Source organism: Pongo abelii, chromosome 1, assembly GCF_028885655.2.
Source record: "Pongo abelii isolate AG06213 chromosome 1, NHGRI_mPonAbe1-v2.0_pri, whole genome shotgun sequence".
NCBI lineage: Eukaryota > Metazoa > Chordata > Mammalia > Primates > Hominidae > Pongo > Pongo abelii.
The window spans coordinates 220,253,920-220,278,935 of NC_071985.2; the positions used below are offsets into that span (position 1 = coordinate 220,253,920).

Sequence of the window (25,016 nt, forward strand, 5' to 3'; positions counted from 1 at the left end):
TATGTGGAGTGATTCCCCCAGAGAGGAAGCCAAGGTGCAAACAGGTTAATGTAAGTTGGTCACCAGCCAAGAAGTGGCATAGCTGAGGTGTGACTCCAGGATCTTTGTTGCTAACCATTTTGTGGCCCCTGAAATCTCATGTCAGAAACTAGAGTCTCTTAGCCACAAGCTCCCACACTTGCTTCAGGCTGAGAACCAAACTTAGTGAGGCTTCCTGAGTCAGAACCTTCACTTGGAGGGAGGTAAATCAAAGGTGACTTGACCATATTAGTGGAAACCAGGGTGGATTAAACACTTGTTAAAAACAAATTTGACTCCTACCTTCCTCTCCTATGAGAGCTTTTTCTGGAGCAGTGACCCCTCCCTGCTTTTCAGGTATCAAGTCATGTTCCTCCTCGGCTCAGAGCTCTCCAGGGGCTCCCGTATCAGGAAGAGCAGAAGTAAAAGTCCTTCCAGAGGCTCACAAGGCCTCCTGTGATCTGTCCTCCTCTTAGTTCCTTTCTGACCAGATTTCTTGCTCTTCTCCCTTCATTCACGCTGGCCTGGGCACCCCAGATTCCTTGTCATTCCTTGAGCTTATCAGGTACCTTCTTACCTCAGAATCTTTGCACCTGCTACTTCCCGTCTGCCAGGATGACCTCCCTCTGGGTGTCAGCATGACTTGGCCCCTCCCTCCTCTCAGACCCTTTCTCAAATGCCACCTTCTCCCGGGGCTACAGCCCCAATGAACCCTGCACCCCACCACCTATGGCTCTCCTTCCCTGTCCCCCTGCTCCTCTTCTTCCTCTTGCACTAGTCCCTATGGGTCATGTTATACATTTTACTCATTTACTCATCGTCTGTTTGTTTCACTCAGTTGTAGCCACAAGAGCAGGGCCTTGTCTGTTCTGTTCAGTGTTTTAGCCACAGTGCTAGGACTGCGCTCGCAGGTAATAGGTGCTCCATACATAGGTGTTGAAGGGATGAATGACTCGGTGGGTGGATGCTGAGCCAAGGCAAAGGGAGGAGAAATGGAGAGGAAGAGGCCTCCAGAACTGTCCCCTTGCTGAGAGAAGCCAGTATGGTAAACTGGTTCTTGTTGGAGTGTTAGCAACTTGAGGCTTAACCAGAGATAAATGCAGTAAAGACAGAAGGGGGCTGAGCAAGGTGGCTTATGCCTGTAATCCCAGCACTTGGGAGGCTGAGGTGGGAAGATTGCTTGAGCCCAGGAGTTTGAGACCAGCCTGGGAAACATAGTGAAACCCCATCTCTACAAAAAATAAAAAATAAAAAATAAATAGCTAGGTTTGGTGACACACACCTGTAGTCCCAGCTACTTGGGAAGCTGAGGCAAGAGGATCACTTGAGGCCAGGATTGTTTGAAGTTACAGTGAGCTAGGATCTTGCCGCTGCACCCCAGCCTGGGTGACAGAACAAGACACTCTCTCTCTCTCCATTATATATATATATGTTTGATTAGCACTGCTGATCATTGAGGCATGAATTTGTACAGAATCTCGATGGTGATGCTTGGATGGGGGTGTTCAGAGAGTAGGAAGATTGAGGCCCCCAGACCCCTTCTAATCACAATTTGTAAGCCGTTACCTGGGTTTCCTGTTCATTAGGAAATGTCAGACACTTTGTATTCGGAGAGTAAGACTGTGCTGATATAGGAAAATTGATGTTCAACTCTCAAAAGTAGAGACTTGGAAGAACATAATGCCTGTCTGCAGGCACCTGAGGGGCTGTCACTGAACATAGGAGACTTGTTCTGACCTCAGAAGATGGGCCCATGATTGGGAACTACAAGGAAATGGAATTCGATGTACCATAATGAGAACTGTCTAACCGCATTAGGGCTCTGAAAATGGGCTGCCTTTGGGAGATAATGAGGTTGCCATCACCAGGGGCATTCAAGCAGAGTCCAAATGATCACTTTTTAGTGGTGCTGCAAGGAGCATCAGGTATTGGGTGGGATTTCTGCCCAGGGTGCTTGAGTCCTGTGATTCTTTCTGGGGTTCCTATCCTGGTTCTGCTGGCCGAAGGAGTAGGTCTTGAAGGAGGGTCCAGGGTGCTTATAAACCAGTGACTCCACCTGCTTTGATACTGAGAGCAGTCACTTCTCTTCCCTCCCTCCCCCTCCCCACCACGTTTCTTTCTGACCCTAAATAGACCCTGCAGCAGAGGACATGCAAAGCTCCCAGCCTCTTGCACGTCTCAGGTCTCATTCTGCTCACACCGGATCCTTGTCAGAAACTGGATCACCCACCAGCAACCAGAATCGGCTTCTAAATATGTATCACGTACATCTAGTTTATGTTCAGCTCCCCTTGAGCCAGAACACTGACCTTCTACAGCTCTTCCTGTGGGCCCGTGCAGCCTGGGCTCCCAGATACGCTGGGGCTGTCCCACCATGTATGTCACCAGCTCATCCTCATTCTTTCTTTCATGAATATTTGTCGTGCTTCTGCTCCATGCTCCAGAGAGACTGGCTCCAGGATCTTTGTCCGTGACCCTTCTGTGGTCTCAAATCTCATATCAGAAACTTGTATCCCCACCCGCTTGTGTCCATGGCTCCTGCCAGAACCTGGCCTCGTAGAGGCTAAACCAAAGGTGACCTGAACATATTAGCAGAAACCAGAGCAGACCAAACACCTGCCAAAAGCAAATTCAAGTCCAGCTGCCTAGAACATAGCAAGGCTGACCATGGCTCTGCCCTCCTGGAGCCAACATTCCAGAAGACAAATGGCTTAGACTGTAGGGTCATGTAACCTGCCTTTCTTCATGTTCAGGTTAGGAAACCACAGCTCAGAGAGACCAAGTGAGTTGCACAAAGCCACACAGCGAACTAGTGAGAAGCCGAGGCAAGAGCCAAGCCCCCCAGTTCCTGGTTCAGCATAGCTCCCCTCATATTGCGTGACACTCCTTAGAGGGGGATAGATACATCACAGTGGCTAAGAACACAGGCTTTTGATTTCGATCCACCATGGTTTAAATTCAGTGCCTTTATTTACCAGCTGTGTGAGCCTGGGCAAACTGCTTCACTGCTATGTACTTCAGTTTTCTTACGTATAAAATGTGGACAAAAATATTCACAAGTCTATCATGAGGGCCAGAGAGAGAATCCCTGTAAAAATCCTACCACATTATATAGCAAGGAAGAAATGAAAAAAAAAAAAAAAAAAGTCTAGCATAGTGCCTGGCACACAGAGCACGTCAACACCACTGTTATTGTCACTGCAGTCAGTCAGTGTTAACACTCAAAGGACTCAGCTCCTGAGGCTCACACTGAGCTACAGATGTGTCTCAATGAGGAACTGCTGAACGTGGGTGGAACTGAGGGTGCGGACACCTGGCTCCCGGGCTCGGCTCTGCCACTGACTCAATGTGTAACCTAGGGGTATGTGTGAGTTTCTTATTACTGCTGGAACAGGCTACCACGTTGTAGGGGCTTAAAAATGACACAAATCTGTTATCTTCCAGTTCTGGAGGTCAGATGTCCAAAATGCTGCTTCGGTTTTTTTTTTTTTTTTTTTGAGACAGAGTGTCCCTCTGTTGCCCAGGCTGGAGTGCAGTGGTGCGATCTCGGCTCACCGCAACCTCCGCCTCCTGGGTTCAAGTGATTCTCTTGCCTCAGCTTCCCAAATAGCTGGGATTACAGGCGTGCACCACCACGCCCAGCTAATTTTGGTGTTTTTAGTAGAGATGGGGTTTCACCATATTGGGCAGGCTGGTCTCGAACTCCTGACCTTGTGGTCTACCCACCTCAGCCTCCCAAAGTGTTGGGATTACAGGTGTGAGCCACCATGCCCACCCCAAAATGTGTCTTAGAGGCTAAAATCACGACATCCGTGTCCTTTTGCCTTTCCAGGTTAGAGGCTGCCTGCACTCCCCGGCTCTCAGGCACCTCCCCGTGACCTCTCTGCATCGGCATATCTCTTTCTCCCGCTCTGACCCGCCTGCCTCCCTTTTATAAAGACCCTTGTGATTATATCAGGACTGCCTGCAAATCCAGGATAATCCCCCCATCCCAAGAACCTTAATCTAATCACGTCGGCAAAGCCCCTTCTGCCTTACAAGGCAGCATATTCACAGATTCTGAGGATTAGCATGTGGACGACTTAGGGGGTCAGCCTGGATCTCCTGCAGGGAAGTAACCTCACTTCTGTGTCCCTACCTGTGACAGTAGAAGGTCAGATAATGGCGAGGTCTTCTCTACCTGTATAGGCTCATTTCTCATGAAACCTCCCCTTGCCCACCCCAAAGGCCCCACCCCGAGGTCACTTCCCCGTACCACAACTCTGGCTCTGGCGACAGCAGTTGCTGCAGCACTGAGCCCCGCTGAAGACCACCAGGTACAGATATCTGGTGCTGGGAACCTGGGTCTACCTTGGCCCCTGCTGCTAGAAAAATTATAAATACAAAAAAAAAAAAAAAAAGCAACTTGATTTCTGACTTGCCAGGAAAATCAGAATTGCTTTTATTGGTAAATTATTTTGAAGCTATTTGAAGCATAGAGAGCACTTTGTGAGCTGAGGATGAGATGCCTGCACTCACAGGAAGATATCCCTGGAATAACTGTCGCATACAGCACAGAGACGGGGGGGGGAATCCCCATCCCAGGGATAGCATGGCCCCCAGGGAACTCCCAAGAGCGACAGGCCTCATGTGGTCAGAGGAGAGAGGGGAGCGGCAGAGCAGAGATGCATCACATCTTTTATAATAGAATTGTGAACGCAGCATTATATTGGCTTGTCTGCACTTTGAGATCTGCTGGGTCTACAGATGTGCCAGTCAAACAGGTCCTGGATGAGTAAGAGAACAATTCATAGAGTTTCAGGGCTGGGTGATGGTATGTTTTTAAAAAGTGTTTTTTTGTTTTTTCTTTTTTGAGATGGAGTCTCACTCTGTTGCCCAGGCTGGAGTGCACTGGTGCGATCTCGGCTCACTGCAACCTCCACCTCCCAGGTTCAAGTGATTCTTGTACCTCAGCCTCCCAAGCAGCTGGGATTACAGGCACCCGCCACCACGCCCGGCTAATTTTTGTATTTTTAGTAGACATGGGGGTTTTGCCATGTTGGCCAGGCTAGTCTCGAGCTCCTGACCTCAGGTGATCCACCCACCTTGGCCTCCCAAAGTGCTGGGATTACAAGCGTGAGCCACCGCACCCGGCCAAAAGTCCTTTTTTTAAGAGTGAAAATTTTCTCTGTTTTTTGCATTATATTTTTCCTCCAAATAAATGTAACAACAACATGTTGTCTATCCATGAAATGGATTATTATGCAGCCCTAAAAAGCAAGGGAATCCTGACGTGCCTTACAACATGGATGAACCTTCAGGACATTATTCTACTTGGTGAAATTAATCACAAAGGACAAATATTGTATGATGTCACTTGTATGCAGTACCTAGAGTAGTCAAACTCATAGAAGAGAAAGTAGAATAATATTTGCCTGTGCCTGGGAGGAGGGGGAATGGGGAGTTAGTATTTAATGCGGACAGATTTTCAGTTTGGGAAGATGGAAGGAGTTCTGGAGGTGGATGGTGGTGATGATTGCACAACGATGTGAATGTAACAACGCTAGAGAAACTTTCCACCTGAAAATGGCTAAGATTTGGCCGGGCGCTGGGGCTCACACCTGTAATCCCAGCACTTTAGGAGGCCGAGTCAGGTGAATCACCTGAGGTCAGGAGTTTGAAACCAGCCTGGCCAGCGTGATGAAACCCTGTCTCTGCTAAAAATACAAAAACCATAGCTGGGCATGGTGGCACATGCCTGTAATCCCAGCTACTCTGGAGGCTGAGGCAGGAGAATCACTTGAACCTGGGAGGCAGAGGTTGCAGTGAGCCAAGATGTCGCCACTGCACTCCAGTCTGAGCGATAGAGGGAGACTCTGTCTCAAAAAAAAAAAAAAAAAAAAAGAAAAGAAAAGAAAAAGAAAATGGCTAAGATTTAAATACATCATCTTAGTCATTTTCAAGTGGACAGTTTGTTTCTCTAGCATGAAGCTACCTTCACATTGTTGTGTTGTAAATTTTACCGCAATTAAAAATATTTTTGGCCAGCCTGGGCAACATGGCTAAACCCTATCTCTACAAATAAATACAAAAAATTAGCCAGGAGTGGGGTCACACATGACTGTCATCCCAGTCACTCGGGAGGCTGAGGTGGGAGGATCGCCTGAGCCCAAGAGGTCGAGGATGCAGTGAGCTGAGATCACGCCACTGCACTCCAGGCTGAGTGACAGAGTAAGACCCTGTCTAAAAAATAAAAAATAAAAAATTTTGAACTGGATTTAAAAAATACCCCAAGGCAGGGCATCTGATGCTCAGCACGGCTGCTGCGTGAGTGAGGCTGGCTACTTCTGTGTTGTGGGTGCTGTCTTGTGCGGTGTGGGACGTTCCATGGCATCCTTGTTCTTCTGCCTTCCAGATGCTACTGGTGCCCCACCCAGTGTGACAACCAAAAATGTCTCCAGACATCGACAAATCCCCCTGATGGGCAAGATTACCCCCAGCGGAGAACCATTGTCCTGAAGGGTTGTTGGGCAAGAGGGTTACATTAAATGGTAACCGGGAAGTACTCATCGTAGTTCCTGATAAATAGCAGGAGTTTCTAGAAATATTACTTCCCAATAGGATGCCTGCTTGACAGTGTCATGGGAGGGGACACACACACCCCTGAGTATCCTGAGCACACACAGCACGTCTCTTCTTCCAGTGCGCCGGCGAGCCCACCATTACAGATGAACTCAGGACAGTGGGTGCTTTAGAAGGGCAGGCCTGGGAGGGAGCCACAGTGGGTGCCTGACCATCCAGAGGCTGTGTGGAGCTCTGAGCACCATGACAGGCTATGGGAGGCACCAGACTCATGGACCATTCCTGAATTTCCTCACGCTGCCTAACCAGAAGGTTCTCTCTAACCAGATCATCTGTAGTCACCAGACACAGATTAGTATCCCTAGTATTCAGCCTGGGGCTCAACTCATAGGACGTGTTTATTTTGGATGATGGAGCGGATGGGGGTGGAGGTGGACATGGGGAGGTGGTGGGAGCAGCAGTGGCAGTGATGGCTGAGATGACAGGGGTGATGGTGACATCAGTGGGGATGGTGGAAACTCATGCTTTTTTCCCAAGAGTATGATTTTCTATAAGGCTGGGCACAGTGGCTCATGCCTGTAATCCCAGCAGTTTGGGAGGCCAAGGCAGGCGGATCACTTGAGGTCAGGAGTTCAAGACCAGCCTGACCAACACGGTGAAACCCCATCTCTACTAAAAATACAAAAATTAGCCGGGCATGGTGGCAACTGCCTGTAATTCCAGCTACTCGGGAGGCTGAGGCAGGAGAATCACTTGAACCCGAGAGGCGGCGGTTACAGTGAGCCAAAGTCACGCCACTGCACTCCAGCCTGTGCGACCGAGTGAGACTCTGTCTCAAAAAAAAAAAAAAAAAAATTCTATGATCATTCTCTGCTCGTTTCTTACCAGGGGAAGGACAGATTACAAAAATCACATGAACAGTCAGTCGGTTTTCCTCGCTTATGTGTGCGACTGATGTCAGTGTTTTAAGATGAGGGGTGGGACCCAGGCTAGCGTGTGGGATTCGGATACAGGTCACACCCCTGGTGCAGGGTCCCCGTTACTGCACTGCTCCTTCTACAGGACACACTCTGTGGAGCCAGGACAAGCCAGGGTGAGCCCTTGACCCGAAGCTGCAGATGCAGCTTCCTCTTAGCAAAATCAGCTTATTACTCAATCAGACGAAGTGTCTACAGTAGAGATGAGACGGGAGTTTAATTGGGAATTTTCCCCCTATGCAACTGTTGATATTTAATGAAAGTGGTGGTGGAGAACACAGGTCAGCACTATCAGAAATTAGAGCTGGTGTTCCTGGCACCCCTGTCCCCAGGAGAGAAGCAAGCCCTGCAGTCCCCTCTCGGCTGCCTCCTTATGAAGAACATTTCTCTGCGGCTTGAAGCGGCTGCAGCAGTGACTGCAGCTTCCCCAGATGCTCAGGGTGAATTAAGGACCTGGTGACTGGGAAGAGCACTACACAGGGAGTCAGGAGACCTGGGTTCCAGTCCAGACTCCAAGTGGCCTTAGACAAATTGCCCAAGTTCTCTGGGCTTCTCATCTGTAAAATAAAGGAGAGGGGTGGGGAGGGAGGGGAAGTGAGAGATATCAAAGGTGACTTTGATCCTTTATGATGCTATGAAACCAAGGCTGGCTATGGGCGTGAAAGGCCAAAAAGCTGCTGTTACTTCCTGGGCCTTTGGGATTGGAGTTCCTGGAGGCTGGCAAGGAGGGCAGGGAAAGGTGTTCTACCAGCACAGGCTGGGCTCTCTTAGCCAGAGAGGGGAAGGCAGAAGAGAGTGATGAGCAGTAGTAAGCTCTTGCCAGGAGCAGAGGGACCAATTCCCAGTGGTCCCTGGAGAACCTTCCATGTTGGTCCTTTCTCTAGGCCATGGGAGGAAGAACCTGACTTCCCTGGAAGTTGTAGCTGCAGTAATGGCCGCAGGGTATTTTATTGTGTAGATGAGCCATGATTTACTTACTCAGCCCTGGAAGGTTTTCAGTTTTCTCTCCTAGAAGCAATGCTGCTGTGAACAGCCTTGCCCGCATTCTTCATGATTTCCCTAAGACACATTCCCACAAGTTGAAGGTTGTGGAAATGGATGGGGTTGGGTGGGCTGGATCCATCGTACTTCTCTCCAATCCCCCCTTCGCACGACAGCCTCTCACCTTGGGAAGACTTGCAGAGCTAATGTCATAGCTCCTGGGCAGGCAGTTCACAGAAGGACACATCCAAGTTTCCAGTGAGCACGTAATACAACGTTCAGCTCTCCTAATAATCAGATAAATGCAAACTAAATCAACAATATACGCTTTCATGGCTTATCAGATTGATAAAGATGAAAGAGTGACAAAATCCAGTGTTGGCGCAAGTTCAAGGACTCACCCACAACCTTCAACTTGTGGGAATGTATCTTAGGGAAATAATTAAGAATGTGTTCGGCCAGGCACGGTGGCTCACGTTTGAAATCCCAGTACTTTCGGAGGCCGAGGTGGGCGGATCGTGAGGTCAGGAGTTCAAGACCAGCCTGGCCAACATGGTGAAACCCCGTCTCTACTAAAAATACAAAAATTAGCCAGGCATGGTGGCAAGTGCCTGTAATTCCAGCTGCTCAGGAGGCTGAGGCAGGAGAATTGCTTGAACTCGGGAGGCGGAGGTTGCAGTGAGCTGAGATCCCACCACCACTATACTCCAGCCTGGGTGACAGAGCAGGACTCCATCTCAGAAAAAAAAAAAAAAAAAAATGTGTGCAAGGCTGTTTGTTCATAGCAGCATTAGTTCTAGGAGAGAAAACTGGAAAGATCCTGGGGTTGAGTAAGTAAATCATGGCTCATCTACACAATAAAATGCCTTGCAGCCATTAAAAACGATATCTTATATTTGTTGAATGGAAAGATGTTCCCAGTATGGTTATCTGACAGAGTGGTGGAGTATATTTCTGCTTGGTAGATTTATGTACACACACACACACACACACACACACACACACAAAATCTAGAAAGGTATAAGCCAAGTGTTAACTTTTTTTAAAATTCTCCCTTCTCTTTGATTATTTTTATTGTCTCAATATATATGTGAGCTTTGCCTAATAAGTGGAGATAAGAAAACAAAAAAATATTTTTAATGACAAAAAGCGCTTACCAGAGCCTGTTGTTAATCTGAGTTACGCAGTTCCCAGGAGGCCAGATCAGGGGAAAGGCCCTGAGAGATCCTCTGGCTGCAGGCCTGTTTGTTGGCAAGGGTCTGGTCCGGTGCAAGAGATTAATCTCAATCTAACATCCGCTGTGTCACTGTCTATTTCTGGAGAATGGCAGCTCTTCACCCTCTCCAGCTCAGGTGTCAGCTGCTGGGGAGAAGTCATCACTAAAGGGGAGGGAGCCCAGACAGGTGGTGATGGGCAGGCCACTGAGCCGCCCTGCACAAGGGAGATGCCTGTCTCTTCTGAATGTACCCTGGAAGATAAGGAAGTCGTGGTTATAAGGGGAGGGCGCTGTGGGCCCTGTTCTGCCTAGGCCAGAATGAGATGAAGCCCACTTTGGTTTCAGTGGGTTGGAGGTAGACCCATCACAAGATGAAAGGTAGGAAGTCAACTTCCCACCAGTTGAACCTGCCTATTGTGGGGAAGTGAGCTGCGTGACTCCTGCTGCCTCCCAAAGCCCTCATGCCACCAAGCACATGGTTTTATAGAACAACAGGACCCAGTTAAATGATTTGTGGCTGTGGCACAAAGGCTGACAGGACAGGAGCCCAATTCGTTCTTGAATTCCATTGTCCTGGAATCTATTGGTTGGGTATCTTCAGTGTAAACAACAGAAGCCAACTCCGACTAATGTAGGCAGGGAAGGAATTTGTTGCAGGATGTCAGATAGTTCACAGAGTTGAAGAGAAGCCTGGAGAAGCAGGCTCAGAAGAGAATGGGGCAGCTCTGAAGGTGGAGAATGCAGAACAAATGGATAGTTTCTGCAGGGTGGGGCTGCTGGCTGGACTGAACGGGTTCCAGCCACCTATTTAGTCAACCCACCCAAGACTCAGTGTCCTGGGACAGACAGACTCTGGCTCAGTGTCGGTTGGGTACTGACCTCTATGCCAGGAGAGGGCCACACATTTTAAGAAAGTTAGGCTAAGTGCAGTGGCTCACGCCTGTAATCCCAGCACTTTAGGAAGTTGAGGCAGGTGGATCGCTTGAGTCTGGGAGTTCGAGACCAGCCTGGGCAACATGGCGAAATCTCGTCTCACTGAAAATACAAAAATTAGCTGGGCGTGGTGGTGCGTGCCTGTAACCCCAGTTACTTGAGAGGCTGAGGTGGGAAGATCAGTTGAACCCGGGAGGTGGAGGCTTCAGTGAGCGAAGACCGTGCCACTGCACTCCAGCCTGGGTGATAGAGTGAGACCCTGTCTCAAAAAAAAAAAAAAAAGGTGTACCAAGACATATTTAATGGGTGAGAGATGATTATTCCAAAAGGAAGCTGGGGAGTTGCCTCAGGAGAGATGAAGGGGGAGAAGCCAGAGGGCAACAGGTGGCTACAAAATATGTGATTCCTATAGTGGGTTGAATTGTATCCCCCGAAAAGGCGTGTCCAGGTCCTAAGCCTTGGCGCCTATGAATGTGACCTTATTTGGAGAAAGGGTCTTTGCAAATGTAATTAAATGAAGGATCTGGAGATGAGATCATCCTGGACTGAGGGTAGGACTGTCCTAAATCCAATGGCAGATGTCCTTGTAAGGGAAAGGCAGAGGGAGAGGCTGGAGGGAGGCAGCCATAAGCCAAAGGATGTGAAGAACTACCAGAAGAGTTCGAGACCAGCCTGGCCAACATGGCGAAACCCCATCTCTACTAAAAATACAAAAATTAGCCTGGTGTGGTGGTGGGTGCCTGTAATCCCAGCTATTCGGGAGGCTGAGGAAGGAGAATCGCTTGAACCCGGGAGGCAGAGGTTGCAGTGAGCCGAGATTGCACCACTGCACTCCAGCCTGGGTGACAGAGCGAGACTCTGTCTCAAAAAAAAAAAAAGAACCACCAGAAGCTGGAGGAGGCCAGGAGGGATTCTCCCCAGAACCTTTGGAGGGAGCCAAGCCTGGCTGACACCTTAAATTTCAGAATTCTGGCCTCCAAAACTATGAGAGAATAAATTTGTTTTAAGCCCCTCAGTTTGTGGTAATTTGTAACAGCAGCCCAAAAAACACACACAGCATGCAGCCCCCCTAGAATGACCTTTTAGTGCTCTTCGCCCTGAGTACTCCAGGCTCAGGCCACCAATGGAGGTAGCATGGGCCCCAAACCAGATTGACAAGACATTGTGCAGCTTTGACATAATCGTAGGACCCTCCGGGTCTTAGTGTCCTGGCAATAACTTGTGCAAGCATTCTTCTTCTTCTTTTTTTTTTTTTTGAGATGGAGTCTCGCTCTCACCCAGGCTGGAGTACAGCGGCACAATCTTGGTTCACTGCAAACACCGCCTCCCGAGTTCACACCATTCTCCTTCCTCAGCCTCCCGAGTGGATGGGACTACAGGCACCTGCCACCACGCCCGGCTAATTTTTTGTATTTTAGTAGAGACAGGGTTTCACCGTGTTAGCCAGGATGGTCTTGATCTCCTGACCTCGTGATCTGCCCGCCTTGGCCTCCCAAAGTGCTGGGATTACAGGCGTGAGCCTCTGTGCCTGGCCATTTTTTTTTTGTTTTTAAGATGGGGTTTCGCTCTTGTTGCCTAGGCTGGAGTACAATGGCACGATCTTGGCTCATCGCAACCTCTGCCTCCTGGATTCAAGCGCTTCTCCTGCCTCAGCCTCCTGAGTAGCTGGGATTACAGGCATGCGCCATCACGCCCAGCTAATTTTGTATTTTTGGTAGACATGGGGTTTCTCCATGTTGGTCAGGATGGTCTTGAACTCCTGACCTCAGGTGATCCCCCTGCCTCAGCCTCCCAAAGTGCTGGGATTACAGGCGTGAGCCACCGTGCCTGGCCTGTGCAAGCATTCTTAAGGCAACAAGGAAGGGAATTGTCTAACTGCATAGGCACTAGGGTGAGACCACCTGATTCTAGATCCTGGCTCTTCCATTCTTAGCTGGATAACCTCAAGCAGGTAACATAACTGTTCAGTTTGCTTATCTGCGAACCAGGATCATCCCAGTACCAGCCACAGAGTTTGTTTTGTAGATTAAAGGAGTGCAGGCAATGCAGAGTGCTTAGAAGAATATCTGGCATATGGTGAGGCTGCAAGAGAGGTTGGCTGATGCATCTTCACTCTGTCTGTTTCCAAAGATCAGTGAGAATTTCCACCTCCCAAGAGAGGAAAGCATGAAAACATACACAGCTTCTCTCTACTCCAGAGAGTTGCAAGTTACCTGCTGGTGAATTTGGGGGAAAGAACTTTTGTCCTAGAAGGCAGGGGCCTGTGCTGGTCCAGCACCATTGGCCACTGGGGATCCATCTGTCTGATAGGGGAGCTGGTTTCAGAACCCCTTTGTGGCCACACGTCTAAGCCACGTTCCCTGATCCTGTCTTTATTCATATGTTGATTCAAAAATATTGTTTACAGGTTCTAGTACTAGGAATACAGCAGGGAACAAAACAAAACGCTGGACCTCACATAGCCGACATGGGGGTGGGGGAGGAGCGGGGGGGCGCAGAAAATAAATACCTGCGCAGAGAAAAATAAAGAGGGAAGGGGGAGATGGAGGATGATGGGGTGGGGAGAGCGGCTGCTTTGAATGGAGGCAGGGAGGCCTCTTTGAAAAGGGAAGGAGCGAGCCAGGCAGAGCAGGCAGGTGCAGAGGCCTTGAGGGTGGCCTGCGCGGGGGTGTTTTGAGGAACAGCAAGCAAGGTGGAGTGGAGGAGTTTAGCAGGGGTGATACGGACTGTGGATTTCATTTTAAGAGAGATGGGGAGCCACTGAGGGATGTTGAGCAGAGGAATGACTAGAGGTACTTATAATAAATCTCTCTACACACACACACACACGCGTGCTTGCTCCCTCTCCCCTCCCCTTCCCGCTCCTCCCCTCCCTGTTCTGTCCTCTCCTCTCTGTTGGTTCTGTTTCTCTGGAACACCCTAATATGGGCACCCTTCTCATATATCTGGAGTCAAACGCAGGCTCAGTCTGAAACTTCAAAAATCTGAACAATGTTAACCACAGGGTTCTCGAGCACGTGCGTGGCCGGGTACTGTGGTGAGAGCTTTTCAGATATTCCCTTATTTCATGTTCACAGTGTCATCTCGAGGAGGCACTCAGGGTGGCTGGGCCTGGCCCAGTGTCACACAGGCACCAGTTGGTGGAGTGGCCCAGCCTGGGGTCCGTCCTAACCCTAACGTGGGCAGCATCTCTCCGTTCTGTATTTCAGGGCATCCAGAGAGCCCTTCTGACAAGGGTGTCCAGAAGCTGTGCTCCCTGGATGCCTGGTGGCTTCACCTTCCCAGCCTTTCCAGCTCATCGTGGGACCAGGAGGGTGGCTGGAGAGTTCTAGGCCATCTCTTTAGAAGACACTGTGCCTGGGCTGGGTACGGTGGCTCATGCCTGTAATCCCAGCACTTTGGGAGGCCGAGGCAGGTGGATCACCTGAGGTCAGGAGTTTGAGACCAGCCTGGCCAGGGTGAAACCCCATCTCTACTAAAAATACAAAAATTAGCTGGGGTGGTGGCACGCGCCTGTAATCCCAGTTACTCGGGAGGCTGAGGCAGGAGAATTGCTTGAGCCTGGGAGGCAGAGGTTCCAGTGAGCCGAGATCACACAACTGCACTCCAGCCTGGGCTACAGAGCAAGACTCTGTCTCAAAATTAAATAAATTAATTAATAAAATTAAAATAAAAAAAAAGACACTGTGCCTCGAGGGAGCTTGTTGGGGAGGGAGGGGGCTGGGCCAGGCTGGTGCAGCCCTAGGTCTCGTGTCTGGGAGAGTGGGAGGCACGATGCAGTGGCCAAGCTCCAGAACCAGACCAGCTGGGGTCAGGCCCAGCTCTGGCATTTCCCTGCTACATGGCCCCAGGCGAGTCACTTGCCTTCTCTGTGCTTCAGTTTGGTCAGCTGTAAGATGGGGGTACTTACAGTGGCCTTCCAATCAGGTTGGCCTGATGAATAAAAAAGGCTGGTACGTTTTGTGAAGCTTCAAGTGTGCCAGGCACACACCAGGTGCTGTGAAGTATTGGCTTTCCTTCGCTATTCTTAACTTACACAGCTGAAGGGCTGGGTCAGGAAAAGGAGAACAGCATTCCAAGGTCAAGTAGGAACATTGCAGGGATCCCACCGTCACCTCCATGTGCCGCATGCCAGCCCATCCTTCTACTGTCCTGTTGATCCAGTCCCCAAAGCCCCCTCTGTGAGCTTGCCCTTGACCTGGCTTGTGGGGCTTTGCACTTTCTTTTTTCTTTTTTCAAGATGGAGTCTTATTCGGTAGTGCAAGCTGGAGTGCAGTGGCACGATCTCGCTCACTGCAGCCTTTGCCACTGGGGTTCAAGTGATTTTCCTGTCTCAGCCTCCCAAGTAGCTGGGACTAGAGGCGTGTGCCACCATACCTGGTTAGTTTTTTGGTTATTTTTAGTAGAGACGGGGTTTCACCATGTTGCCCGGGGTGGTCTCGAACTCCTGCATTCAGGTGATCCACTCGCCTTGGCCTCCCAAAGTGCTGGGGTTACAGGTGTGAGCCACCTTGCCTGGCCGGGCTTTGCACTTTCTACTTTAAGTGTCCTCTTTTGTACCTGTGTCCCAATGCCTCTCCTGTAGGACCTAAGCTCCATGAGGCCAGGGCCACCTCTCTCTGTCTCTCTCTCTTCCTCCCTCTCTCTCTGCCTTCCTTCCATTCTCCCTTCCTTCCTTTTGTATCCTGCACAGCATGTAGCATGAAGCGTCACTTGTTTTGCTTAATGCATGGATTAAAGGAAGCCATTTAATAACTAAATGTCTATTTATTGACCCAAAATAGGCCTGTCTTAGAAGGTTACTATCTTAGTCTTCTCAGGCTGCCATTAGAAAACACCATAGATTGGTGGCTTAACAAGCAGGCATTTATTTCCTCACAGTTCTGGAGGGTGGAAGTCTGAGATCACGGTGCCAGCAGGGCTGGGTTCTGGAGAGGGCTCTCTTCTTGGCTTGCAGACGGTCGCCTTCTTTCTGGGTCCTCACATGGAAAGAGAGAGACAGAGACAGATTGGGAGAGCTCTCTGGTGTCTCTTCTTATAAGAACACATTGGCTGGGCACGGTGGCTCATGCCTGTAATCCCAGCACTTTGGGAGGCCGAGGCAGGTGGATCACAAGGTCAGGAGGTCGAGACCATCCTGGCTAACACAGTGAAACCCCGTGTCTACAAAAAAAAATACAAAAATAATTAGCCGGGCGTGGTGGTGGGTGCCTGTAGTCCCAGCTACTCTGGAGGCTGAGGAAGGAGAATGGTGTGAACTCAGGAGGCGGAGCTTGCAGTGAGCCGAGATCATGCCACTGCACTCCAGCCTGGGCGACAGAGCGAGACTCCATCTCAAAAAAAAACAAAAAAAAAAACAAAAAAAAAAAACATAAAAACACTAATCCCTGGCCAGATGCCGTGTCTCACATCTGAAGTCCCAGCACTTTGGGAGGCCAAGGTGGATCTCTACTAAAAATACAAAAAAATTAACTGGGCATTGTGGTACACACCTGTAATCCCAGCTACTTGGGAGGCTGAGGCAGGAGAATCGCTTGAACCCAGGAAGCAGAGGTTGTGGTGAGTCGAGATCGTGCCACTGCACTCCAGAGTGAGACTCCATCTGGTGGGGGTGGGGAGGAAGAACACTAATCCCATCAGGATGGCCACACCCTAATTACCTAATCTCATCTAACCCTAACTGCCTCCCAGAGGCCTCACCTCCAAATACCATCACACTGGGGGCTAGGGCTTCCACATATGCATTTTGCAGATCTAAATGTTTAGTCCATAATAGCCACCTAATGGCTGGGCCTGGTGGCTCATGCCTTTAATCTCAGAGCTTTGTGAAGCTGAGGTGGGAGGATTGCTTGAGGACAGCAGTTCCAGACCAGCCTGGGTGTATTAGTCTGTTCTCATGCTGCTAATAAAGACATACCTGAGACTGGGTAATTTATAAAGGAAAGAGGTTTAATGGACTCACAGTTCCACATGGCTGGGGAGGCCTCACAATCATGGTGGAAGGTGAAGGAGGAGCAAACCCACGTCTTACACGGTGGCAGGCAAGAGCGCATGTAGAGGAGAACTCCCATTTATAAAAACATCATGGTAGTGAGACTTATTCACAACCAGGAGAACAGTATGGGGGAAACCTACCAACTCCATGATTCAATTATCTCCACCTTAACAGTTGGGGATTATTACAATTCAAGGTGAGATTTGGGTAAGGACACAGCCAAACCATATCACTGGGCAACATTGTGAGACCCTGTCTTTACAAAAAAATTTAAAAGTCTACATAATAGCTATATACTTAGTAGAGCATGTCAGTCTAAAGCAGTGATCCTCAACTGAGGTGACTGTCCTCCCCACCCAGGGGACATGTAGCAATGTCTGGAGGCAATTTTTTTTTTTTTAGACGGAGTTTCGCTCTTATTACCCAGGCTGGAGTGCAATGGTGTGATCTCAGCTCATTGCAGCCTCTACCTCCTGGGTTCAAGCAATTCTCCTGCCTCAGCCTCCCAAGTAGCTGGGATTACAGGCATGCGCCACCATGCCCAGCTAATTTTTGTATTTTTGGTACAGATGGTGTTTCGCCATGTTGGCCAGGCTGGTCTTGAGCTCCTGACCTCAGGTGATCCACCCACCTCGGCCTCCTAAAATGCTGGGATTACAGGCGTGAGCCACCGCGCCCGGACTGGAGACAGTTTTGATTGTCACACTGGGTGGGGGGTGTTGCTGGCATCTGGTAGGTGGAGGCCAGGGATGCTGCTAAACATCCTACAGGACACAGGACAGCCCCTATGTCAAAAAATGATCCCGTCCCAAATGTCAGTAATGGCCAAGTTGAGAAACCCTGGTCTAAACAAGGGTCCGTTAGGAGAGAAGAGGGGACCCTGGAGTCTGCCTATGCCAAGTCCAGAGTTGTGCTGTTGGCTTCACAGCCTTTGTAGACAGCTTTTGTAGCAATACCCTTAGCCTTGTGCTGGGCCCTGTCTGCCTGGCAGACTCTCTTTGTCCAGCTCTTCTTATTTCTCTGCCCTTTGTGAGCTATGAAAGCTCATCAAGTCAGTGGATCTTATCATGAAAGCCCCACTAAGCACTGCCGTTCCAAAGTCCCTGCCCCTGGTGGGCTTGTGTGCACCGGTTTTCAAACAAGCCCATTTATTCTAGCCACAGAGAAATGTGAGATGACATTTTCTAAAACTGTCACTTTGTAAAAATGCCAAGACGAGTTTCAAGGCACAAAGAACATTGTGGAAATCAGAACTGACTTGGGAAGCGGTGGCTTGCAAAGCTTGGATTTAAACGGCAGGTGCCGTGGGCTTATGTTGTTGGGTTGTGGTTGTTTTCCGGTTGATACTGCTTCCTGAAGATGAGGATTTCTAGAAAATTTCTCCAGCTGAATAATGATCTGTCACTAGTTTGGAGGCTGCAAATAATCTGCTGGCTTTAGAAACTGCCTGTGCTTCACACAGTCTGTTGGTGTCCATCTTATTTATTTTCATATCGTTTGTGGCTGGGGTGGGCTGTTAGGAGGCAGGTTGATTGATGTTTTTCCATTTTTTCATTGAAGACATCAGTGTCTGCAAAAAAAAGCCCAGTATAACTTTATTTTAAAGTGCTCCTGTTTTTATTTTTATTTTTTAAAAGATAAAGCTCTCCTGTTTTACTCAAATGCATTTAAAATTCTCAGGATAAGTTTGGCCTCTTTAAGAGAAAGAAACAGTCAAAAACAGTAATCAAGTGTAAATTGGGGAGGCCTGCAGAGCTCTGGTCCAGCTAATTCTTTGGGTATATAAAGCAGACACTGATTCCGGGAGAGGAGGGAATGCAGAGTCTTGTTGCTAGACAATGGTTCCCATGGGACAGAAGCATCGATGGGTTGGCTGTAGACTACGTAAAAGATGGGGCAGGACAGAAGGAAGGAGGATGCTCAGACACTATTCCTCCATCTTCTGTTTCTGAGATGGAGAAAAAAAGACACAAAACCCCCCAGGGTAGTTGCAGGGTTGCTGTGTAATTAGCAGGGCTGCTTTTTCCAGGACAGAAGCCTGCTAATTAGTGAGGTGTGAAGAAATCATTTCAACTTTCACATAATGCTGGAAATGGGTTAAGGGTCAGATTTTTGAAACCCAGAAGCACTAAAAAAGAGAGGAGGTGAAGGTTTTCCTGAGAGTTGAACGAAGCCAGAGGCAAGCAGAGGCTGAAGGCAGTTGAGCTTCATGTCAAAATGGCGTCGTTGCATCTCTCTGGCTATTCTCACTGGGAAAAGGGCACCTTGTTAATCAAAGGATAAGAGTAAGCTTCCACAGCCAAATGGCTGGGTTCAAATCCTGGCTTCATCATTGTGAAGCTGCATTGCCAAAGGCAAGCTATGCAAATGCTCTCAGTTTTCTCATTCATGAAATGGGCATAATAACAGTACTTACCTCATAAAACTGTTGTGAGTAAAAACGTGTGTAGCGATTAGAACAAGATCTGCACATAGTAAGTGCAACGTGACTGTTAGTTACTACTTTATTTATTTTTCTCTCCTCTTCCAGATCAGAAACAAAAGATCTGAGCTCTTTATGGATTATAATACCATTCATTCTCTTATAACTGAGGTTTGTAAAATCATGGTCGTCATTTGAATTTGTATATAGCTTGTATTGTGTATCAGTCAGGATAATTATTCTTGGTAACAAACAGTCTTTAGCAGCTCTGTACCACATAAGCTATTTCTTTGGTTCATGTCCAAGGAGGGCTGGTAATGGGGATGGGGGGGGCTCTGTTCATAATATTTATTCAGAGACCTTAACCATCAGGGGCTTTATCTCAACACATGGTGTGTTTCTCACCTAAGCTGATGCTAAATTCTCCTATGTTCACTCAGCTACCCCTGGCTACATTGTGTTCCCTGAATGCTGAGCTCTTTCCCAACATATTTTTGTTTTTCTTTTTGACACTGTTTCTGTTTTCTGGGCTAGAGTGCAGTGGCATGATCATAGCCTCAGTCTCCCAGGCTCAAATGATCCTCCTGCCTCAGCCTCCTGAGTAGCTTGAACTACAGGTGTGTACTACCACACCTGGCTAATTTTTAAAATTTTAGTAGAGACAGGGTCTTGCTATATTGCCCAGGCTGGTCTTGAACTCCTGAGCTCAAGTGAGTCTCTCATCTTGGCCTCCCAAAGTGTTGGGATTATAGACATGAGCCACCACACCCGGCCTCTTTCCCAGCTACTTGTCTCTGCCTAGAATGTTCTTCTTATGGCTAGTTTCATCTCATCCTTTCGACCTTAGCTTAACCTCCTGACCACCCCTTCTAAAGACAATTCTTTGTCCCGGACTTTCTTTATCATTCCACCTTGATGTTTCATCCTAAACATTTTACATATGTCTTGAACTATTCATTTATTGTCTAAAATGTAAGCTGCATGAAGGCAAGGGCTTTGTTTTGTTTCCTGCTGTATTCCCAGGGCCTCGTACATGGCAAATACTCAAAAACATCTGTGGCATAAATGAATGTCTATCTTGTTGAACTAGAATTTACACTCTTTGAAGGTAGAGGACTTAGTTGCCTTGTATATCACCAACCCAGGAAACGTACAAGTTCAAGCCTGGGCAACATGGTGAAACCCCATCTTCAATACATTCTTTTTTTTTGAGATGGAGTCTCGCTCTGTCACCCAGGCTGGAGTGCAGTGGCACGATCTCGGCTCGCTGCAACCTTTGCCTCCCGGGTTCAAGTGATTCTCGTGCCTCAGCCTCCCAAGTAGCTGGAATTACAGGTGCACACCCCCACGCCTGGCTAATTTTTGTATTTTTAGTAGAAACAGGGTTTCACCATGTTGGCCAGGCTGGTCCCGAACTCCAGACCTTAAGTGATCCATCCACCTTGGCCTCCTAAACTGCTGAGATTACAGGCGTGAGCCTCCATGCCCAACCAATACGTTCTTATTAAATGAATAAATGAACATATGGAGAGCCACCTCTCATGGTGCCCAGTTTCTCACGTCTCAGGCAAGTCTCCCTTTTGATTCATATAAGTAGATGGAGGGTACAGAATCCACCTGTCTGTAATTCTCAAAGCTGCCTTCTACTGCACTTGATGGCAGGTGGGATTCCCCAAAAGTGGTAGTTGAGTGATAAGGGGACCGTCCTCGGGAGGTGTCTCTAAAATGTTATAAGCCCATTGTGTTAGGATACCACCAGCTGACTGGCAGCTTCTGTCACTGTCATCTGATGGCAGCCATGGGAATAAAGCATCAGTTTCCTATATCTGCACTACCTGCATCCCTGGCACTTCTCTTCTTGGCTTTCTTCCCCTTTCCTCTTCCTTTTGGAAACATAGTGGCTACAGGCCAGGTCTCTGGAGACAGATTGCTTGACTTGTAATCTAGGTTCAGCCACATACTAGCTGTACAGCTTTGGGCAAGTTACATTACCACTCTGAGCCTGTTCCCCTATCTGTAAAATGGGGATGATAATGGAACTTACCCCCATGGAGTGGTTGTAAGGATTAAATGAATCAATATAGCCAAATGCTTAGAACAGTGCCTGGCCTGTGGTAAGGCCTAGGTAGCATGTATGTGTTATTAATTATAGAGCTCTTGCTCAGCACACACTCACTTGTGGTATTTTTCTAGGCTGGAGGGTTTGAAATGTCTTCATAAATTAGTCAAACACTCTTCAAGTAAAATTGGGAAGACAATCCTAATATATAAAACACAGTTTTAAAGGGCTTCTCTAAGGCCAGGCGTGGTGGCTCACACCTGTAATTCCAGCACTTTAGGAGGCTGAGGTGGGCAGATCACTTGAGGCCAGGAGTTTGAGACTAGCCAGGCCAACATGGTGAAACTTCATCTGTACTAACAATATAAAAATTAGCTAGGTGTGGTGGCACACACCTGTGATCCCAGCTACTTGGGAAGCTGAGGCACAAGAATCACTTGAACCCAGGAGGTGAAGGTTGTAGTAAGCTGTGATTGTGCCACTGCACTCCAGCCTGGGCAACAGAGCGAACTCTGTCTCAAAAATAAATACATACATAAATTAAAAAAAAAAAAAAAAGGGCTCCTCTGGTCCTAGTGGAAGTGAGTGTCCTAGAAGTTCTCAAACCCCTTCCCAACCTCCTCTGACAACTAGAAAATAATGCTTCTTGAAGTGGGCCTCAGGATCCACAGCATCAGAATCACCTGGTTATTAAAAATACTTATTAAACATGCAGAGTTTGGGGCCCCACCCCAGATCTACTGAATCAGATTCCCCATGGGTGGTGCCTTGGAACCTGCATTTTAACAGCCTTTAGGTGATTCCTAAGCACATGGAAGCTTCCTCCAAGCTTCCAAGTACCAAGAACTATTTGAAGGCCACCTTCAGATACATCCTTATGTTCTCCACCTCTGTCAAGGAAAAATCCTTTTGGGGTTGCGGGGTTCCTACAATGCCATGCTAACCCTCCTTTCACTTCCACTCAGAGGACAGTGAAGAGGAAGATAGTATGTAACTTGGAAAATGGCACTACCAAGTGGAGGGTCCATTCACTAGTTGGCACTGACCCATCACACTGCATCTGCCCCAACCTCCACTCCCTGCTACTAGCCAGGTCTGGATTAGGGTCTACAGAGGTCCTAAACCCGAAACAGATAATGGGGCTCTTCTATCCCTGCTCTGAGTAATTCAAAATCAAAAGAGTACTAAGCCTGGCTGGGCATGGTGGCTCATGCCTGTAATCCCAGCACTTTCGGAGGCCAAGGTGGGCGGATCACCTGTCCAGGAGTTCAAGACCAGCCTGGACAATGTGGTGAAACCCCATCTCTACTAAAAATACTAAAATTAGTCAGGTGTGGTGGCACACACCTGTAATCCCAGCTACTCGGGAGGCTGAGGCAGGAGAATCACTTGAACCCAGCAGGTGGAGGTTAAGGTGAGCCGAGATCATGCCATTGCACTCCGGCCTGGGCAACAGAGACTCCATCTCAAAAACAAACAAACAAACAAACAAACAACAAAAAGAGGCCAGGTGTGGTGGCTCACACCTGTAATCCCAGCACTTTGGGAGGCTGAGGCGGGCGGATCATGAGGTCAGGAAATCGAGACCACCCGGCCAATATGGTGAAACCCCATCTCTATTAAAAATACAAAAAATTAGCTGGGCGTGGTGGCAGGCGCCTGTAGTCCCAGCTACTCGGGAGTCTGAGGCAGAATGGCATGAACCCGGGAGGCGGAGCTTGCAGTGAGCCGAGATCTCACCACTGCACTCCAGCCTGGGCAACAGAGCAAGACTCAGTCTCAAAAAAAAGAGAAAAACCTGAAAATAAGTCAGTGAAGACCAGCACATTCCAATTTTTCCCATGGTGATCACTCTAAGGCTTTTTTTTTTTTTTTCAAGTTTAAATTCCATTTAAATTAGCCTTTCCCCCCCTTTTATTTTTGGGAGGATGCTTGCACATTGCTGGCTTTGTAAGTACCTGCCTTGTCAACTTTTAGGCAACCTTGAGCTGCAGTCTAAATCTCTCTCTCCTCTGCCTGCCTTTTCTCAGGCCTTGATGAAATCCAGTGCTCCCTGCCCATGGAGAGCAGGAGGATATCCCTGCGTGAGCTGTCGGAGGCCAGCTTCAGTGAGTGTAGGTTCAGCCTGTCACTCACAGACCTCTTCATCATCATTTTCTCTGGTGTGGCTGTGTCCATCGCGGCCATCATCTCCAGCTTCTTCCTGGCCACTGTGGTGCAGTGCTTCCAGAGGTGTGCACCCAACAAAGACACGGAGGATGAAGATGAGGACGAGGATGACTGAGCCACTTCCTCCCTCCTGCTCCTTACTCTCCAGCACCGAACCAGAAGCTCTCTCCAAGAAGAGAGGGAAATGCTGAAAATGGAAAAGCACTGGCCACTGTCCGTGAACTGAACACAGCCTGTTCCATGTCTTGGCCCCTGGGTACACCTGCTGGGACCACCAATCTCAGAGTTTAGAATCAGCAGAACATAGAAGCCCAGAAAGGATGGAGGGAATTATTCCTGGAGCATAACCTGCCTCTCAGATTGAGGTGTCTGTTGGGGGAGAAGACGACTGAGTCAGGCTTCATAGCTGATGACTAAAAGCCTCCCCCAGGAGATATGAAGACTGGCAGCTTTCAATGGCAAAGATGATTTTATGCCATTCTTTTTCTGACCTGTACTGGGAGATCATGAAGCATCTGCCTTCCTCCCAAGAAATAGCAGCTCAAACAGTGGAGATTCAAATTCGGATCATTCACCACAAGAACGAGAACTTTGATTCTTATATAATGGGCCTCAGCAACCTTGGGATGTTATACTGAGAACTAATAAACTCATGCGCAATAGACTCAATGTTTATGTTCCCCCAGATTTTATACGTTGAAACCTAATCCCCAATGTGATGGTATTTGGAGGTGGGGCTTTTGGGAGGTGATTAGGTTTAGATCATGTCACGAGGGTGGGGCCCAAATGATGGGATTAGTGCCCTCATGAAAGGTGGCCCCAGAGAGCTCCTTCACCCCTCCAACACTTGAGGATGCAGCAAGAAATCAGCCGCCCATGAACCGAGAAGCAGGCCCTCACCAGAACCCAGCCATGCTGGCACCCAGATCTCAGACTTCCAGCCTCCAGAACTGGGAGAAATAAATAAATATCTGTTGTTTGTCAGCCACTCAATCTCTGGTGTGCTGTTATAGTGGTCGAAATGGACCCATGAAGAAGCTAAGAACTGGTCAGAGGGTGTCTGTTGTTAATTTTGGTAAGCTGGTTGGGAAAACTTTGACTTGACATAACTCAAACCCTGATCTTTATCCTAAGCGGTAGCGACTTGTAGAGGAAGGGTTAGTTGCTTTGTACAGTTGTGATGGTCTCTCTGCTCAGCATCATTTTTCCTTCTGAAGGACAGGCAGGTTGTTCTCCTCCATCACCCACTTCCTGAGTCCCTTCCCAGCTACTCTTTATGTCAGCACAGTTCTGTATCTCCAGAACTTTTGGTAAACTTGCCTGGAGGCCAGTATTCCAATCAGCATGTTGCACTGGATCAACCAAATGCTTAAAAAAAAAAAAAACACTGGGACTTGGGCTCTGAAAAACTTCCATCAGTGGCCCTTAGGGTGTATGTGACATTGCTTTGGTGCACAGGCTATGACAGGCACCAAAAAGTGTTTTCCAGGATGTGGAATGCAGCACTTTGGTTCAGAGACAATATGAAACAAACAAGTCTTACACCCCAGTGGGTTAATACAAGATAGCTTGTGCTAGTAGCATTGGATGAGGCTGGGGGCTGAGACTTGGATGAGGGCCTCACACCAACTCTCGAGATATTTTTGAGAATCTTTTCTCCATTGTTTCCTATCATATACTCCTGT

General features: G+C 48.4%; 1 protein-coding gene across 1 annotated transcript in view; it reads left to right on the forward strand.

Moving 5' to 3' along the window:
- The window catches only part of LRRC38 (leucine rich repeat containing 38), a 42,448-nt gene extending 18,094 nt beyond the window's left edge, over positions 1-24,354 (forward strand). The window contains exon 2 of the mRNA XM_024232202.2: positions 23,193-24,354. Within this exon, the coding sequence (XP_024087970.2) occupies positions 23,193-23,446 (254 nt within the window). The 3' untranslated portion in view covers positions 23,447-24,354. The remainder of the gene's footprint in view (positions 1-23,192) is intronic.
- Positions 24,355-25,016: the final 662 nt, after the last annotated feature.